This window comes from Mustelus asterias, chromosome 20 (genome assembly GCF_964213995.1).
Source record: "Mustelus asterias chromosome 20, sMusAst1.hap1.1, whole genome shotgun sequence".
Taxonomy (NCBI): Eukaryota; Metazoa; Chordata; class Chondrichthyes; order Carcharhiniformes; family Triakidae; genus Mustelus; species Mustelus asterias.
In genome coordinates, this window is record NC_135820.1 from 55,618,394 (window position 1) to 55,633,765 (window position 15,372).

Here is a 15,372-nt window from a genome sequence, read left to right on the forward strand (position 1 = left end):
CTAATGAGGAAGCAACTGCTTGGCTCTGAGGCTTTGCATTTTCCAAATAAATAAAAAATAATTCCCAAGTATATAGGGTTTTGCACAACATTTAATGTAAAATATGTATCCATTTCTAGCCACGATACTCATCCATATTTTAAAAAGGTGCCTAGTAATCTAAAAGAGTAACTTTGCTCTGCAAAGTCAACGTGCTACAAGTGCAAAGAGTGCACTGCACAGTGGGAAAAGAGTACTCTATTTCTATTAATAAGATTTGAAAAAGAGTGATTAGGTGCACCGAGTAACAAAATATAACATACTCTGTATACACGTTAAGGACTTAGCAAAGAGTCTATTGGGCAAGAGGAGTAATGCAGGAGCTAAATCTAAATCGATATACTGGAAGTTATTCTGACAATTCAATTTCACTAGGCTGTGAAGTGGAGAGCTGCTGGATGGTGCCAAGCACTGGTGTATCGTCATAACATTCAAGCTGCTCCTCAATTTTTAGGGCATCGCTATCTAAAAGTTGGTCAGGAAGGTCAACATCTACCTGGGTACTATCCTGATAGCAAATTCTCATGTGATTCATTAGGTTTTTCTGTATACCAAAACTTTTTCCACAGTTACTACACACAAAAGCACGCTCACATGAATGTACAGATGCTACGTGACGGTTTAGATCAGTTCTATCACGGAAAGATTTCAGGCAAAATGAGCAGTGCAGGTTTTTGCGTTTGCAGTGGACAGTTTTTTCATGACGTTCAGCGTTTGACTTCAACGTGAAGCTGGCAGGGCACCTTGGGCACTTGTATCGCAAAGCTTGCCCAGGAAACACATACAAGCCTGTGGTTGCAAGGATTGGCCTTACATAATCAGAAGTATCAACAGGCAGCATCATTAAAGCATGTCGATACTCATGCTCTCTATGCTTTTCAGGGTTGTTAAACCCTAACTTGCAGAATCTACAGGTCAGCTCATCTTGATGCCAATTTGTGACTGGCAATGGAGAACTGGAATCCTTTACAACTTTGTCTGGAATGAAGCTGGTTCCCATTTTTGGATCTTCATCTTTCAAGAAATCTGCTGCAATGTTGACATCAAGGCCTTAGAGAAGGAAATCCATGTATTAGATTTCAGCAATGTTTCCAAGGGGAACAAAATTATGCAAACTTAAAAACAATGCTGGCTTTACCTGCATTGGAACTTTCATACGCCTTCGACGCGGTCAGGATTCCCTCGGTACTATCTACCTTGATCTGAAATGGCAAAATGGCACAAATTAACAAATGAATTATGATTTTTTACTTGTGAAAATTAATACATAAATATAACATTACCTTAAAACATTCAAATTATTTTAAACAAAGTGCAACCTTTACAGGTATTTAAAAATAGAAGGTAAAATGTTTACATAGAGCTAAAAATCCTTCAATGTATACTAATTAAAAGCCCCCCCCTTCCATACTGATTTACAGTTTAACAATCCTTTAACCTTTACATTTCTTTGAATGGCTCACAGAACGGCCTTGGATTCTTACCTGTGATGGTGAGTCAGTTGGTTTGTGTGACATTTGTTCAGGCAAAATTTCATCACATTGCAACATCCTAGGCATCCTAGGACTCTGTTCTGGAAATTGGGAAGTCAGTGGAGACAAATCTCTTGGTTGGAAATCATGTGCATCTTCTGCATGATTCAAGTTATTTCCAGGCCCTGAGGAACACAGGAAACGAGTCTCACCCACGTAAACTAGCACCAGCTGGCTTTCGACAAAAAAGAAACTCACTGAAGTAAAGTGTCTTTCTGTTTCTCTTCTGGCAGTAAGAGGAAAGGAGGTCCTCAAGTTTGAAAAGAATTGCACAGAGTTTCAAAAAAACTAAGTGTCTTAAAATAATCAAGGTGTTCAAGGTTATTTCTTTGAATGAACAAAGCATACTAAATTGTTGCTCACGTTGAAGAACACAAATTGGCAAGTTCAATTTACCAATATAGTCGAAAATACAAACTATTCCCTCAATACCATAAATTTTCTTCACAAAGTGAATTACTGAAGTTATGCATCAATGATGATTAATAATTGAAGTCAACTGTGTAATCCAGTAATTTTAACGTAGAAACCCTGCTTGGGCAAAGATAGCTCATCTCACCTTCCTATGAAGATTGCTTTCAATAAGTGTTTAAATGGTATCAAATAACCATACTTTACCTTCATGATATCAGCATATTAGTTATGAAAATGCATAAAGTTCTAAACTGTTACTGGATCGTAAATAAAGTGTTCAGCTTTGCGACTCAATCAAATAGATATTGTAGGGAATGAAAACACAGCAAGTTTGGGAAGTAGCCTCAATTTCATCATCAACCTGCACATAGTTAAATTGTTCAAAACTTTTCAACTGTTACTATATTCTTGACATAAAAATAAGGCATTCCTGAATAACCAGACAGAACAAATCTTGAACTCCAATTCACCTTTAAGACGCAAATTGCTCAGCTTACAAAACGTTGTGGCAGATTTGTTTTTAAAAGGAAAATTTTGCTTCAACAAAATGGTCTGACATATACAAGACATTTGGCCATAAGAATGCGTGTAGTAAAATTTGCGGTTTGAAATTGTTGCTTAACTGCAAGGTTCAAAGCCACAGCTCCCACACCCAAAATCAGAAAATGCTAAATATTTCCAAACCAGAATATAGTACAAAATCTCTTTGGCCTCTTATCACTTGCAAATTCTCAGGTGTTACTTGAATAAAAGGACCAACTGGGTACACCTAGTTTATCACAGCTAAAAGAACAAGCTCTGAACTAGTTCTCGAGTTTCAAAATGGTTTACTCCCAGAGGACTTCTTGGCAACAGACAATACTTCCATTAACACAGGTCCTAGGCCCACTGCAGAGGAGCATCACGTACTCAGCTGAGGTGCGAATATCACAGAAATGCTTTCACTAAATTTCTCAGATCTTTTGTTAAGATAATAAAGTTCATTTTTTAAATGACAATTTATGAACATTTCTTGTGGATATTATTGAGCTACTGAAACATAGGTATAGAGGTGTTTCAGGCAAAATGCTGAAGTTACATAGCCTAAAATAAGACCATGTTTTTTTTTGCTTTCTCAGTTAATAAGATATAGTTCAATTTATGTTGATACCATACAGCTAATATGTTTCATGTTAGATGTAAATAACCTAAAATAAATTTAACAAATTATAATCTAAATAAATTGAAATACTCTAGTTCCAAACAATTATCACACTTGGTAATCACATGCAACAATATCACTTACCTGCTCGCGGTGTGAATCCTGAGGCGTGTACTTGAAAAGGTGATCACATTCATGGATTACCTTTGTATTAATCTAAATTCAATACTTGAAGGTAAAATTTAGATTAGCAAGGAAATCCTTGCTCAATTTATTTAGCAGATGCATCAAAAAAGATCCAAGATGAATTTAATGAGTTGTCTTCCCTGCATTAGCTCAATTGTGCATCCTGCATGTTCCAATCCTCAGGCAAGTTGTCTTATCTTGCCAGGCCATATACTGTTACTGAAACTACTTCAGAAACTTACTGCCAACCAGCTCGGTACAGAAAAAGTTCTCAGTGCCTTTTAATTCCTAATCTTAGCCATTTATTTGACCCACCATATGCCATTTTAAAGCTTCCAGGTGCAGACTATAGTTTGGCTAAGCACAAACTGAATGAACCACTAGATACACCGCTGTAGATGTTGCTTTTCAAGAAATCAAACCAGTTTCAGGTGGTTGTTCATGAAAGAACGGTACAATTGTGTAAACCAAAACAGTGGATGCTCGTGAACAACATGTCATCTTTTAACGCAGTACTAAATCCTTAACCAAATCTGCCTGCACTGTTCCAAACGCTGACACTGTCACAGGCACTGTCATGGTGCATCTGCTATAAAAATGACGTCACCGGTTTAAAAAATGCCCTCCCATTAAAAGATGGTGGTGCCAAAATGATTTGAGGTGAAAATATGAGATTTTCCTGATGGTAACTGCATTTGACAACACTTAAAGGGTTTAGTAACCAAAGACAAAGTCACTAACTTAAGAATTAGTTTCCCCCCACTTAGTCACCGAAAATACAACACAACTTACCAGCTGAAGGGTAGTATAGTCATACTCCCAGAGGGATATTCTCACACAATGCTAGCAAATACCTTTAATTAGTTGGATTTTATTTTGCTCTGTTTTTACATGGGAACACTGGTAATCAGGCAGAGAATGCCAAAGGAATGCCAATGCCAGAGGCATTTGTTCGCAGCTGACTTTCAAAAAAGATCAAATAAAGATAATTTATACATTTTTTCAGCATAGTTGTTGCACATAACACTGAACTCCTACTATGAGGAAGAACCTTCCACCCCTCATTTCTCTTCACAGATGACAATGGACTCCTGCATTTCCAGCAATTTTTAATCTTTTACAGCACATACGTCAAACTTTCTTCACGCAAGCCGACTTTCAATTGAAGTGTTTTCCCTCACTAACAACTCGACTTCATTCCTGTTCATGTATTAGACACATTTAGTTTAAGATTGAACGGTCTGATTAATGAATGTTTCTAATTTTGTCGAATTGGCATTTGTTTAAAAAACCTGGAGCTGTTGACCAAACAAAATAAATCATTCATCTCAAATGTTTTCCGGTGATTAGAAATATTGATTTACAAAAGTACTTCTGCCACATTTATTGACCAAGATTAGCAGCTCAAGTATAACTTCTGGCCATGCAGCATCTTCCCATCATGCCTTGCTCCGTTTGAATTCTCTCAAACCAGGGAGAACTCTGCAAGCTTGCTCATCATTGAACACACCCATACCACCATTTAAGTAACCAGGTTTGGCATTGCACCGGAGTTATGCTGCATACGCTGTCTAATCAAAGCAGTGTAAAAATTGCCCCCTCCAGGGAGTCAGTCCCTCACTGTTCACCCCCAGAATCAGGTCAGGTCATGCTTCCAAACTAGTATTACTGCTTTTGCATTTGTGACACTGAATTTCTAGTATAAATGTCATCTTAATATCTTCAGGGGCACAAGTTCTGTATCACAAAAGACCACCAACTCTCAGCGACAACAATAAAACCTGGAAAATCTCAGATGCTGTCGGATCTGTTGAGATTTTCCAACATTTTCTGTTTTTGTTTCAGAGTCCAGCATCTGCAGTGATTTTCTTTTAACTCTCACAGCTACCTTGACTCGACTTCACATCCCACTTTCTGCAAGAACTCCATGGCATTCTCTCATTTCTCCATCATATCTGTTCAGATCAGGCAACCCTCCATTCTGATAGCTCTTCCGTTCATCCAACCAGCCTCCATATTCACCAGATGATCTTGCAACATTTTCACCATCTCCAGCATAACTCCACTATCAAACACATCATCCCCTCCTCTTCCAGCACTTCAAATACACTTTAAAAAAAATTTATTCACATGGGCATCATGTGGGACGGCATTTATTGCCCATCCCCAATTGGCCTTAAACCAAGAGGCTTGTTAGGCTACTTCAGAGGGTGGTTAAGAGTCAACCACATTGCTGTGGGTCTGGAGCCACACGTTGGCCAGACCAGGTAAAGATGCTACTTTACCTTCCCAAAAGGACATCAGTGAACGAGGTGGGTTTTTATGACAATCAATAAAGGTTTCATGATCATCATTAGACTTTTATTTCCAGTATTTATTGAATTCAAATTTGCCTGTCTGCCATGATGGGATTCAAAACCGGATCCCCAGAGGATTGCCCCGGGTCTCCGATTACAACAGTGGCAATATTACTATGCCACCGCTCCCCTCCACAGCTTCTCTTCTCGCCACCAAAGACCCCAAATACTCCCTCCAGGTGAAACAGCGATTTACACTTCTTCCAACTTAGTCTGCTGTATTCACTGTTGTAGTCTCGAAACGAGTCAAAAGCAGGGTGGGTGACTGCTTTGTGGAACATCAAGTCAGCCCGCAAGCGTGACCCCGGGCTTTCAGACCCGTCATTTTAATTTGCTGCTTTGCTCCCATCCTTGGTAAGAAGTTTAACAACACCAGGTTAAAGTCCAACAGGTTTATTTGGTAGCAAAAGCCACACAAGCTTTCGGAGCTCCAAGCCCCTTCTTCAGCTGAGTGGGAATTCTGTTCACAAACAGGGCATATAAAGACACAGACTTAATTTACATGAATAATGGTTGGAATGCAAATACTTACAGCTAATCAAGTCTTTAAGAAACAAAACAACGTGAGTCTATCCTTGGCATCCTGCAGTGTGCCAATTAAGCTCCACCTAAGGTTGAGGAACATCACTTCATCTTTTAATGAGATATCTTACAGCCATCTGGACTTACCCTGGAGTTCAACTATGTTAGATCACAACCTCTACCTTGTTTGTTTCATATTTCTCTTATGGTTTTATCATTCAAACCTCCTCCAGACATCTTTTGGCTCTTCACTTTTCTTATTACCACTCCCTTTGGCCTTGCACCATGAAAACCTTTGTCATTTTATCTCTCCTGCCTTCCAGCCTGATCACAGGCATCTCTTTTGCTCTTTTCCCCCACCCTCCCCTCTTCCACTTGCTCAAAATCCAATACATTTCTAACTCTTCCCAGTTCTGGTGAAAGGTCATAGACCTGAAACATTAACTTTGTTTTGTTCATAGAATCATAGAAACCCGACAGCGCAGAGAGAGGCCATCTGGCCCATTGAGTCTGCACCGACCACAATCCCACCCAGGCCCTACCCCTATATCCCTACACATTTACCCGTTAATCCCTCTTAGCTACGCATCTCAGGACACGAAGGGGCAATTTTAGCATGGCCAATCAACCTAACCCGCACATCTTTGGACTGTGGGAGGAAACAGGAGCACCCGGAGGAAACCCACACAGACACGAGGAGAATGTGCAAATTCCACACAGACAGTGACCCAAGCCGGGGATCGAACCCAGGTCCTTGGAGCTGTGAAGCAGCAGTGCTAACCACTCTGCTACTGTGTCGCATGTTCTCCAAGTATTTTTTTTATTCATTACTGAGACAAGGCTAGCCAGCATTTATTGTTCATCCCTAGTTGCCCTTGAACTGAGTGGCTTGCTAGGTAATTTCAGAGGGCAGTTGAGTGTCAATCACATTGCTGTGGTTCTGGAGTCACATGCAGGCCAGACCAGGTCAGGACGGCAGATTTCAATCCCTAAAGGACATCAGTGAACCGGATGGGTTTTTCCCGACAATCAACAATGGTTTCATGGTCATCAGTAGATTCTTAATTCCAGATGTTCAAATTTCACCATTTGCCACGGTGGGATTCAAACCCGGGTCCCCGGAACATTAGCTGAGTTTCTAGATTAATAGTCTATTGATAATAACACTAGGCCATCGCCTTCCCTTATAATCTTTTACTCTCAGTAATCTTATAAATTCCAAATACTCTTCACACCGTTCACAGTCTTGCTCTTTTATGAAATCAAAATACTTCCTAACACAAATCTTTGTCTTTATGGCTGTGTACTACAGCACCTTGAGCATCTTTACATACAATGCAAATCTGAACCCTCACTAATTTGCATATCAAAAATTGCTGATCCAAACAGATAGTGTTTCTTTGGTCTAAAATTTGTTCACCAGCTAGAGAACTGTGCAAATTTTAAAGACCACAAAGTTAAAGGTCTAACTAGCATGTAACAAATGTATTCCCAAACAAGAATTATTTGCCTGGGTTTCAATGATGAGATTATTAGAACTTTGGGGATGCACAAGGCCCATGAACTGCAAATGGGACACTTTGTCCCCATTCAAATTTGTTTTGGTGCTAAAAGCTATTAAAGTCCTTTCTTGATAGAAACTTACAATATAGAAGGTGGCCCATCACGTGTGAGATAAAAAAACTTCAATCCATCTAATCCCACTTCACAGCTTCTGGTTTTTAACCCTACAGGTATGGTATTTGAAGTGCACATTCAAGAATTTAAATGCAATGCGAGTTCCTGCTTTTATCACCATTTCAGGCAATGAGTTCACAGCCCGACCAGCCTCGGGGCGAAAGGATTTCACCACAATACCGCTTTAAATAATCTACTATTCAAACTCCATGCCCCCTGGTTTATTTATTCCTCTGCTATGGGAAAGATTCTTCTTCCCACTGTATCTCGGCCCCACAATTTCTACATGCAATTAGAACTTCCCCTCATCCTTTGATCCATCAAGAAACATCCCAGCTTCTGAAACCTTTCCTCTTCAGCTAGGAATTTTCAGTCCTCGCAGATCTTAATAGCAGCCTCTCGTGTGCAATCACTCCTTCCTTTAATGTGATCAGAACTGCATCTAGTACTCTAGCTAAAAAGTGTTTTATATAGTTCGAGTATAACTTTCCTGCTCACATTCAATGCCTTGGCTATTGAAGGAAAATATCCATATGCCACCTCAACCACCTGAGCCATCTGATCTTTGTGAATCTGTGGACATGCACTCCATTTACCCTCTGCTTCTCTATTTTTCTTAGTATCATACCATTTATTGTGCATCCCCTTGCTTTGCTTGTCATCTCCAAATTGAATACCTCACACTTCTCCAGACTGAATTAAAATTGCCACTTTGCTTCCTCCATGACAAGTCCATTGATGTCTTGTTGCAGTCGACAACTTTTTTTTCCCTCATTACCAACCATCTGTAAACCTCAATCATACCCCCGACAGGCAAGTCTAATTTTTTTTATTCATTTGTGGGCCATGGATGTCACTGGCTGGCCAGTATTTGTTGTACATCCCTACTTGCCCTTGGAGGGCAGTTGAGAGTCAACCACATTGCTGTGTAGTCACATGTAGGCCAGACCAGGTAAGCACGCCAGAATTCGTTCCCTAAAGGACATTACAGAACCAGATGGGTTTTTCTGACAATCGACAATGGTTTCATGGTCATCAGTAGATTCTTAATTCCATATATTTTTATTGAATTCAAATGCCACCATCTGCCGTGACGGGATTCAAACCCGGGTCCCCAGATCATGAGCTGAGTTTCTGGATTAATAGTCTAGCGATAATACTGCTAGGCCATCGCGGCCCCCAATCATTAACATATACCAGAAAAGAAGAACCACCCTGTACTGAGCCCTGCAAAACCCCACTGGAAACAACACCCCAGTCACAGAAACACCGGTCAACTATTGTTCTTTGTTTCTTAACATAGCCCATTTTGGATCCAGTTTGCCACTTTTCCTTCTATCTACTAAGCTTTCAATTTTCAGGCCTTTCTGGCACGTGACGACCTTGTCAAAAGTCTTGGTAAAATCCATGTAGACACCATCAAACCTACTACCCTGAACCTTGTTCCCTCCTCAAAAATTGAATCAAGTTAGTCAGTCACGACCTTCCCTTAAATTCACGATTAACCTCTGTTTCTCTAAATTATTAATGCTACCCCTCAGCTTTCCCAAAACTTTGACCAGCGCCAAGCTTAGACTCTGACTAACCTGGCAATACATGGTCTATCCCTTGCTCATTTTTAAAACAACTTCTTTCAACAAACTACGGGTTGTCACAAGTGTTTGGACATTATTACCCCATTTACTTATTTTGTTTTACCTCGAATCTACCGCTGTCCTGTATTATGGGCTTTCGTCCATCACGGTTTCTGAAGAAAGCTGGTATTAAAAGTCTCCCAAATGTTGATGTTCTCTTTATTATAACTTATCAATTTAGATGGTTAACAAAAGGTTTAACAGTGAAAACAGGTTAAGCAGGTTTAGATTTGAATTTTACTGAAGAGATTCATGTTGAAGCTTTTTGTCTTGTGCTCATTAAGGCAAATGCAACAATGCTAAATTTCAAACGATCATAATTTATACAAAGCCGGAGGGCATTTACTGGTTAGCAAGCTGACTGATTGGTCAATGCATTATTATGGAGAAAGCAACAGGAAAGTAAAGGCTCAAGCTCCCAGGTACTTAAAAGGCACAAGCTTGAACATATTCCTTTTGTTTGCAAAGAACAGGTCCCTATGAATGAATTATGTGCCTTCTAGCAATCATAAATGAGGCATGTTACAAGCTTGATTTATTATCCTAAATTGGTTCGTGTAGCTACTGGCACACTCAGGACTGTTGGACAAGTGCTGCCCTATCACAGAATCACATCTAACTGTAGAATTTTTCTTTTGGGTTTTGCGAGTGCAGGTTGGTTGGGTACGGTCTGTACTGTTGTCGATTACGAACAACCCAAGGAACATGCCGTTTGATTCTATCAGCCAATCATTGGGATGCACACCTTATGTAGCTGGCATAGCTTCAGCATAGAAATTCAAAAATGATCTTGTTACGACTGTATGATAGGCAGAATGTCTTTTTGGAATGATGGCGGCATGTTTTTAGTGGGAAATACCACTTGTGTAGCCACTGCATAGTAACTTGAATTTTAAAAATGAACAACAGGTTAAGGCAGCCATTTCACACCACTGCTATAAATTATAGTTTGAAATTTGACATTCTTGCGTGCAAGATTAAAAGCTTCAGCAACATGTCACACTTATCATATATTTTGAAGTTGGAAGATATGCAGGTTAGGTGAATTGGCCATGCCAAATTCTCCCTCAGTGTACCCGAACAGGCGCGGGACTGTGGCGATTTTCACAGTAACTTCATTGCACTATTAATATAAGCCTAGTTCTGACTAATAAACTTTACTTCTAGAATTGGTAGATTGTAACCTGACTATGATGGGATTGGCAAATTTAAAACCCACCTTCCAAACACTATTTTAACTGCTTATCCAATTGTCGGGCTTATCAGTTTTTTGGGCCAGCTACAAAACAGAGAACAGTACAGCAGCGTAAACTCTAATCTTCCTGCAGCTAAGGAAGGGAGTGGGAGGGGGACATGAAGGGAGAAAGACAAATAAATCAGGATCAAGCCTGTCCGCAGAAATGGATCGACTGCCATTGACATCAGACTCTCAAGTAATCAAGTTGCCCTGTTGAAAACTTCTTTCCCACTTATAGGACAGCACTTCAAAACATGACTGTGTTTTCCCTCTGTAGGTGCAGTTCATTTGCAAATCTTGCATTACTTGGGAAAGCTCTAAAACTCCAAACTCTGCAATGGCCAGGATTAAATCTCTGCAGAAAACTGTTCCACTCGTCCACCTATTACCCTACAGAGGGCCCCAAGTATTAAGCATTGTCACAAGTAACCAGGCTGTTGCATCATATCCTTTTCGCTTTAACAGGCAGTATAAAAGTTTGAGAAGGGGACATGGGTTACAGTTAAAAATAGGAAATACAGAAACACATGTCCATATAGATAAAACACTACTCCAACAGCAATGTTAAATAGAACAGATATTTTTCTCCAATGCTTAAGACAATTGTTCACAAACTCATTCAGACATTTGGTTAGAAATCCACCGAGAGCAAACTACAAACCCAGTTCAGCTGTGAACTGATTTCTTCCTGCACAGCTCTATTCACTTTAATCAAGGACTATTTGCGCAGAGAACATTTCAAAACCATTTTTTCCAAATGGAAAATTATCTGAAACAAGAGTTTGATTTACATCTGTTGGAGTTGTTCATCACTGCATATAAAAATAAACATATAAACTCGAGGAGTATTTGAAACATACGTGTGAAACATTTGAGAAATTGAAAAATGTGCTAGTCTAGAAATGCTGCAATTATTAAACATTTGAAAAATCACCAGATTTTCTTCACTAAGTATTGCTGCACAAGTTTCTCTGGTGCCAGCCAACACCCTCCCATCACCTGACAATTATAATGGAATACATGGTGTGCATATGATCAACTGCCATATTTCAACTAACTGCACATCATACCTTTCCACCAAAACTATCTTCAACTCCAGGGTCATACTCCATGATAGACATGTGCCACAACTTCTCTATGATTGCCTCAAATTTTTCACCTCCTCGCTTCTAATAGCAAATTCCAAGAACTCATGCAACTCCATCTAAGTACGTTTGCCACAACATTCCCTTCATCACCTCCCCTACTCCATGAATACAGCAACTGCCTTCCTGTTCCATTTGTTTAAAAGAAACTCATTCATATTTCAAGGTCTCTGTAGACTGACCAAAAGTATTGCTTTCAAAAACAATGTTCCTTCATTCATTCAATCAGCTGTTAAGAAAATGGAAAACAGCCCACTACTGCAGTCCCAAGAAAATTTTGGGTAAAGTTGTATGATTTTAAACAGTATTATGGATTATACAGTAAGCATTCGAGCAAATAACTACACAGACAAAAAAAACTTCAAACAGTTGCAAAATGTTTGCTGTAAGGAATATACCATGTTACTGACAGGCTTAAAAACAAGAGGCAAGGTACATTTTCCCCCCCCCAAAGCCATACTTAGCCAAAGTAGTGACTGTGGGGACTAAATTAATCCGATTAAATTCCCACGGATTAACGAGATAAGCAATGATCAACGTGTCTGGGAGAAAAACAGGTCCAGGCAGCTCATTAAAAAATCAAGAGGTTATTTTGAGAAAACGCAAACCTTAAATCAACCATCAGAAGGCTGAGCATCATAGAAGTGCATTCATCGGAATTAATAGAGATAGATTCAGAAGGTCTGTTTCTATACAAGCATTTTACCAGTCAACACATCTGGCAAACATGCCTTTTGGTTTATCTCTCCAGCTAAAGCCAGTTATCACTTCAACAAGGAGTGGCAGTCTAGCAAACTACTCCAACAACCATCTGGTGGAAACTCTGTCACTAAGTACATAAAGCAAGCTTTCCTGCATAATCTACATAGGGAATTGTAAAACCAGTTCCTTTGCATCCTTTTTAATGCAGTATATACAATTTACCATAAACCGTGAAAATCTTTAAAAAGATGTATGTTGTACCTTTAGGCAAGTATTCAAAAATAATAGGATTATCATCTCCTGGTTGGTCAGACTTGACAGATAAGAAATTATGCTTGCTCAGAAGTGCAGCTCTCAAGTTGGCCACTGTAGACGCCTGCTGTTCTTCTTTAACGGAGGCAACGAACTGAGAAAGATAATTTGATTCTACAACAGCTAGTGGCTCCTCAGGATTCTGACAGAAATCAGGTCTGTCTCCCCGACTATCTGAACTGCTGGGCTCAGTGACATCGGCACCTAAGGAAACATAAGCAAGTTAGTAAGCTATGCAAATTCTTTTTAAATGCAAAAATCAAACTAGCCTATTCAAATGAATCTAGACATCAAATATATAAATACTATCCAAGAATATTGCAATCAACATTTAAATAACTCTCCAAGTGGGCAAATTTATGACATTATTGTGCGTCGTTCTGAAGTACTTTTGAACAAGTTCTAAATTCATGGCTTACTTAAATGGAAGCAATTACCTATTTCCGGGATTCGAGTGGGCAAGTTAGAATATTGGTGCCAGAGAACTGCTGATTTAAAATACCAGTGGTTTGAACCTATAATCAACATTCTGCAGGAGCAGCATGCAATAAGTTGTGTTCTTTGATTGCGTGAGAAAAAGCTGTAACCACTGTTTTCCAAAATACACAGCCAATTTGCATGCCACAAACAGCGAGGGATCAATACTGGCCAGGAACTCCTACTCTTCTTTGAAATCATGTCTTTGGATCCTTTACTTCCCCAAGGGAAGAGACAAGGTACCGGTTTAACATTTTGTTCAGCATTTTCTCAGTCATGAACTGGAGGTTACAGCCTACTGGTGCGCTCAAATCTTTGGAGTGGGGCTTGTTCCCATAATCTTCTGCTCGAGAGACCGGAGTTTTGCCACTGAGTCATAGCTGACACCATAAGTTGTGATAAGGAACAAACTTCAAATATGTCAGCAAATTCCATTAAACATTTGATAATACATCTCAATGCATTGTTGTAAATTAATGTTAAATATCACTCACTTCTATGCTTACTTAACAGAAATAGATTTAGTATATCTAGATGGGACAATAAACTTGGCATCTTCAAAAAAAATGGTTTTGGGATGAGGACGTGTGCACACGAACTAGAATTCATCAATTGTGATGCACACTGGGCTATCATGAGCAGGTGAAACAGCAGCATTAACGTAAGCAGAGGTTCCTTCTTAACACATGAACAATTGTTGCTTCAGCAATAGTGCAAAAACATCTAAATTGATGGTTATGAACAAGACTTTGGCCTGTGCTTGCAGGTTAAGGCTCAAGTTCAAACTACAATTTCAAACCCATATATAATTTCATGAATCATGTCAGTCATGGATAGCACACTAAAATTTATTAGTTTGATATTAGACTCTGTGGAGGTGTGTTTCACTTCGTTAAATTGGCAAGAAAATCACAAAAACGTAACTACAAATTTCTCTCAACTTTTGGTTGCATCAGAATATGAATTTGCCATCTTAATCATCTACTCCGAAACAGTTACATAACAAATAATTTATCACACCGTGAGAAACCACTAAATGGCAATATATGAATTAAACAGGTTTAGCATTTGCACAACTGGACATAATTAATAACCAAACTACTATTTCCAATGCTAATCATCAAGTTGTACAGCTCAAACAATAGCTAGCTGGAATTTGCAAGACATCTGCATCTTTACCACACACGCAAGTATTGGTGCATGGGTTTGAGGCTATAGGGAGGTCCAATTCAAGCCATGGCTTTGACCGGTGTCATAACTTCTTGAACCCTCTTAAGCAGTGACCCTCAATCAAACATAAAATTCCACTGCTCCAAAAAATCTGCTCCACTCACTACAATCCAATCTAATTGCCACAGTAACTCTGGCTGGGCCACAATGGCCACTTACACTGGGACTCGAATAATGCAGAAGGTCTGACTGTGGTGTAGTAAAATAATAGGAATGCAAAATATCATTGCAGAACTTTGAAAGGTAAAGGAGGTATTAAGAGTTCGAAGTTTTAAACAAACCGAATGGCAGTTATAGTTAGAAGATGCACAAATTTAGGTTTGTATGTGCAGACAGCAATGTCATTATGGCCAAGCACCTTGTATTCAAAGAAGCTAGCATACCTAAATTATTTTATGCTTGGCAAAAATCAAAAGCAGTGACATTGACTTCAAAGAGAAGAATATAGATGTTTTAGTTTAATTGTTTCTTTGACCGATCTGGGGAGGTCCCCTCCCATTTCCAGAATATCAAGTTCACAGCTTGATGATGATGCTGGCAGATCTTGATCTGACAACAACAGCTTGCGTTTATATAGTGCCTTTGACAAAGTAAAACATCCCAACTCACCTCATCCTCGAGTATTTGCTACCAAGCCACCTAAGGTGCTATTCCGAGACAGATGAGATCAGGAGTATCTCAACGTAAAGAGAAGGGTTTAGAGAAGCAATTCCTGCACTCGCAACATGAATACCAATGGGGGAGCGATTAAATTTGGTGCTCAAAAG

The 15,372-nt window shown here is 39.4% G+C and overlaps 1 protein-coding gene across 6 annotated transcripts in view; it reads right to left on the bottom strand.

Moving 5' to 3' along the window:
- zbtb46 (zinc finger and BTB domain containing 46) overlaps nucleotides 1-15,372 on the bottom strand; it is an 84,252-nt gene that overhangs the window by 24,876 nt on the left and 44,004 nt on the right. For 4 of the 6 annotated variants that reach the window (XM_078236584.1, XM_078236580.1, XM_078236582.1 and 1 more), the window contains one exon: nucleotides 12,848-13,102. In XM_078236584.1, coding sequence (XP_078092710.1) covers nucleotides 12,848-13,102 — 255 coding nt within the window. Of the gene's footprint in view, nucleotides 1-75; nucleotides 1,090-1,177; nucleotides 1,242-1,523; nucleotides 1,697-12,847; nucleotides 13,103-15,372 lie in introns of those variants that run through there. The other 2 variants (XM_078236581.1, XM_078236585.1) reach the window with 2 other exon arrangements.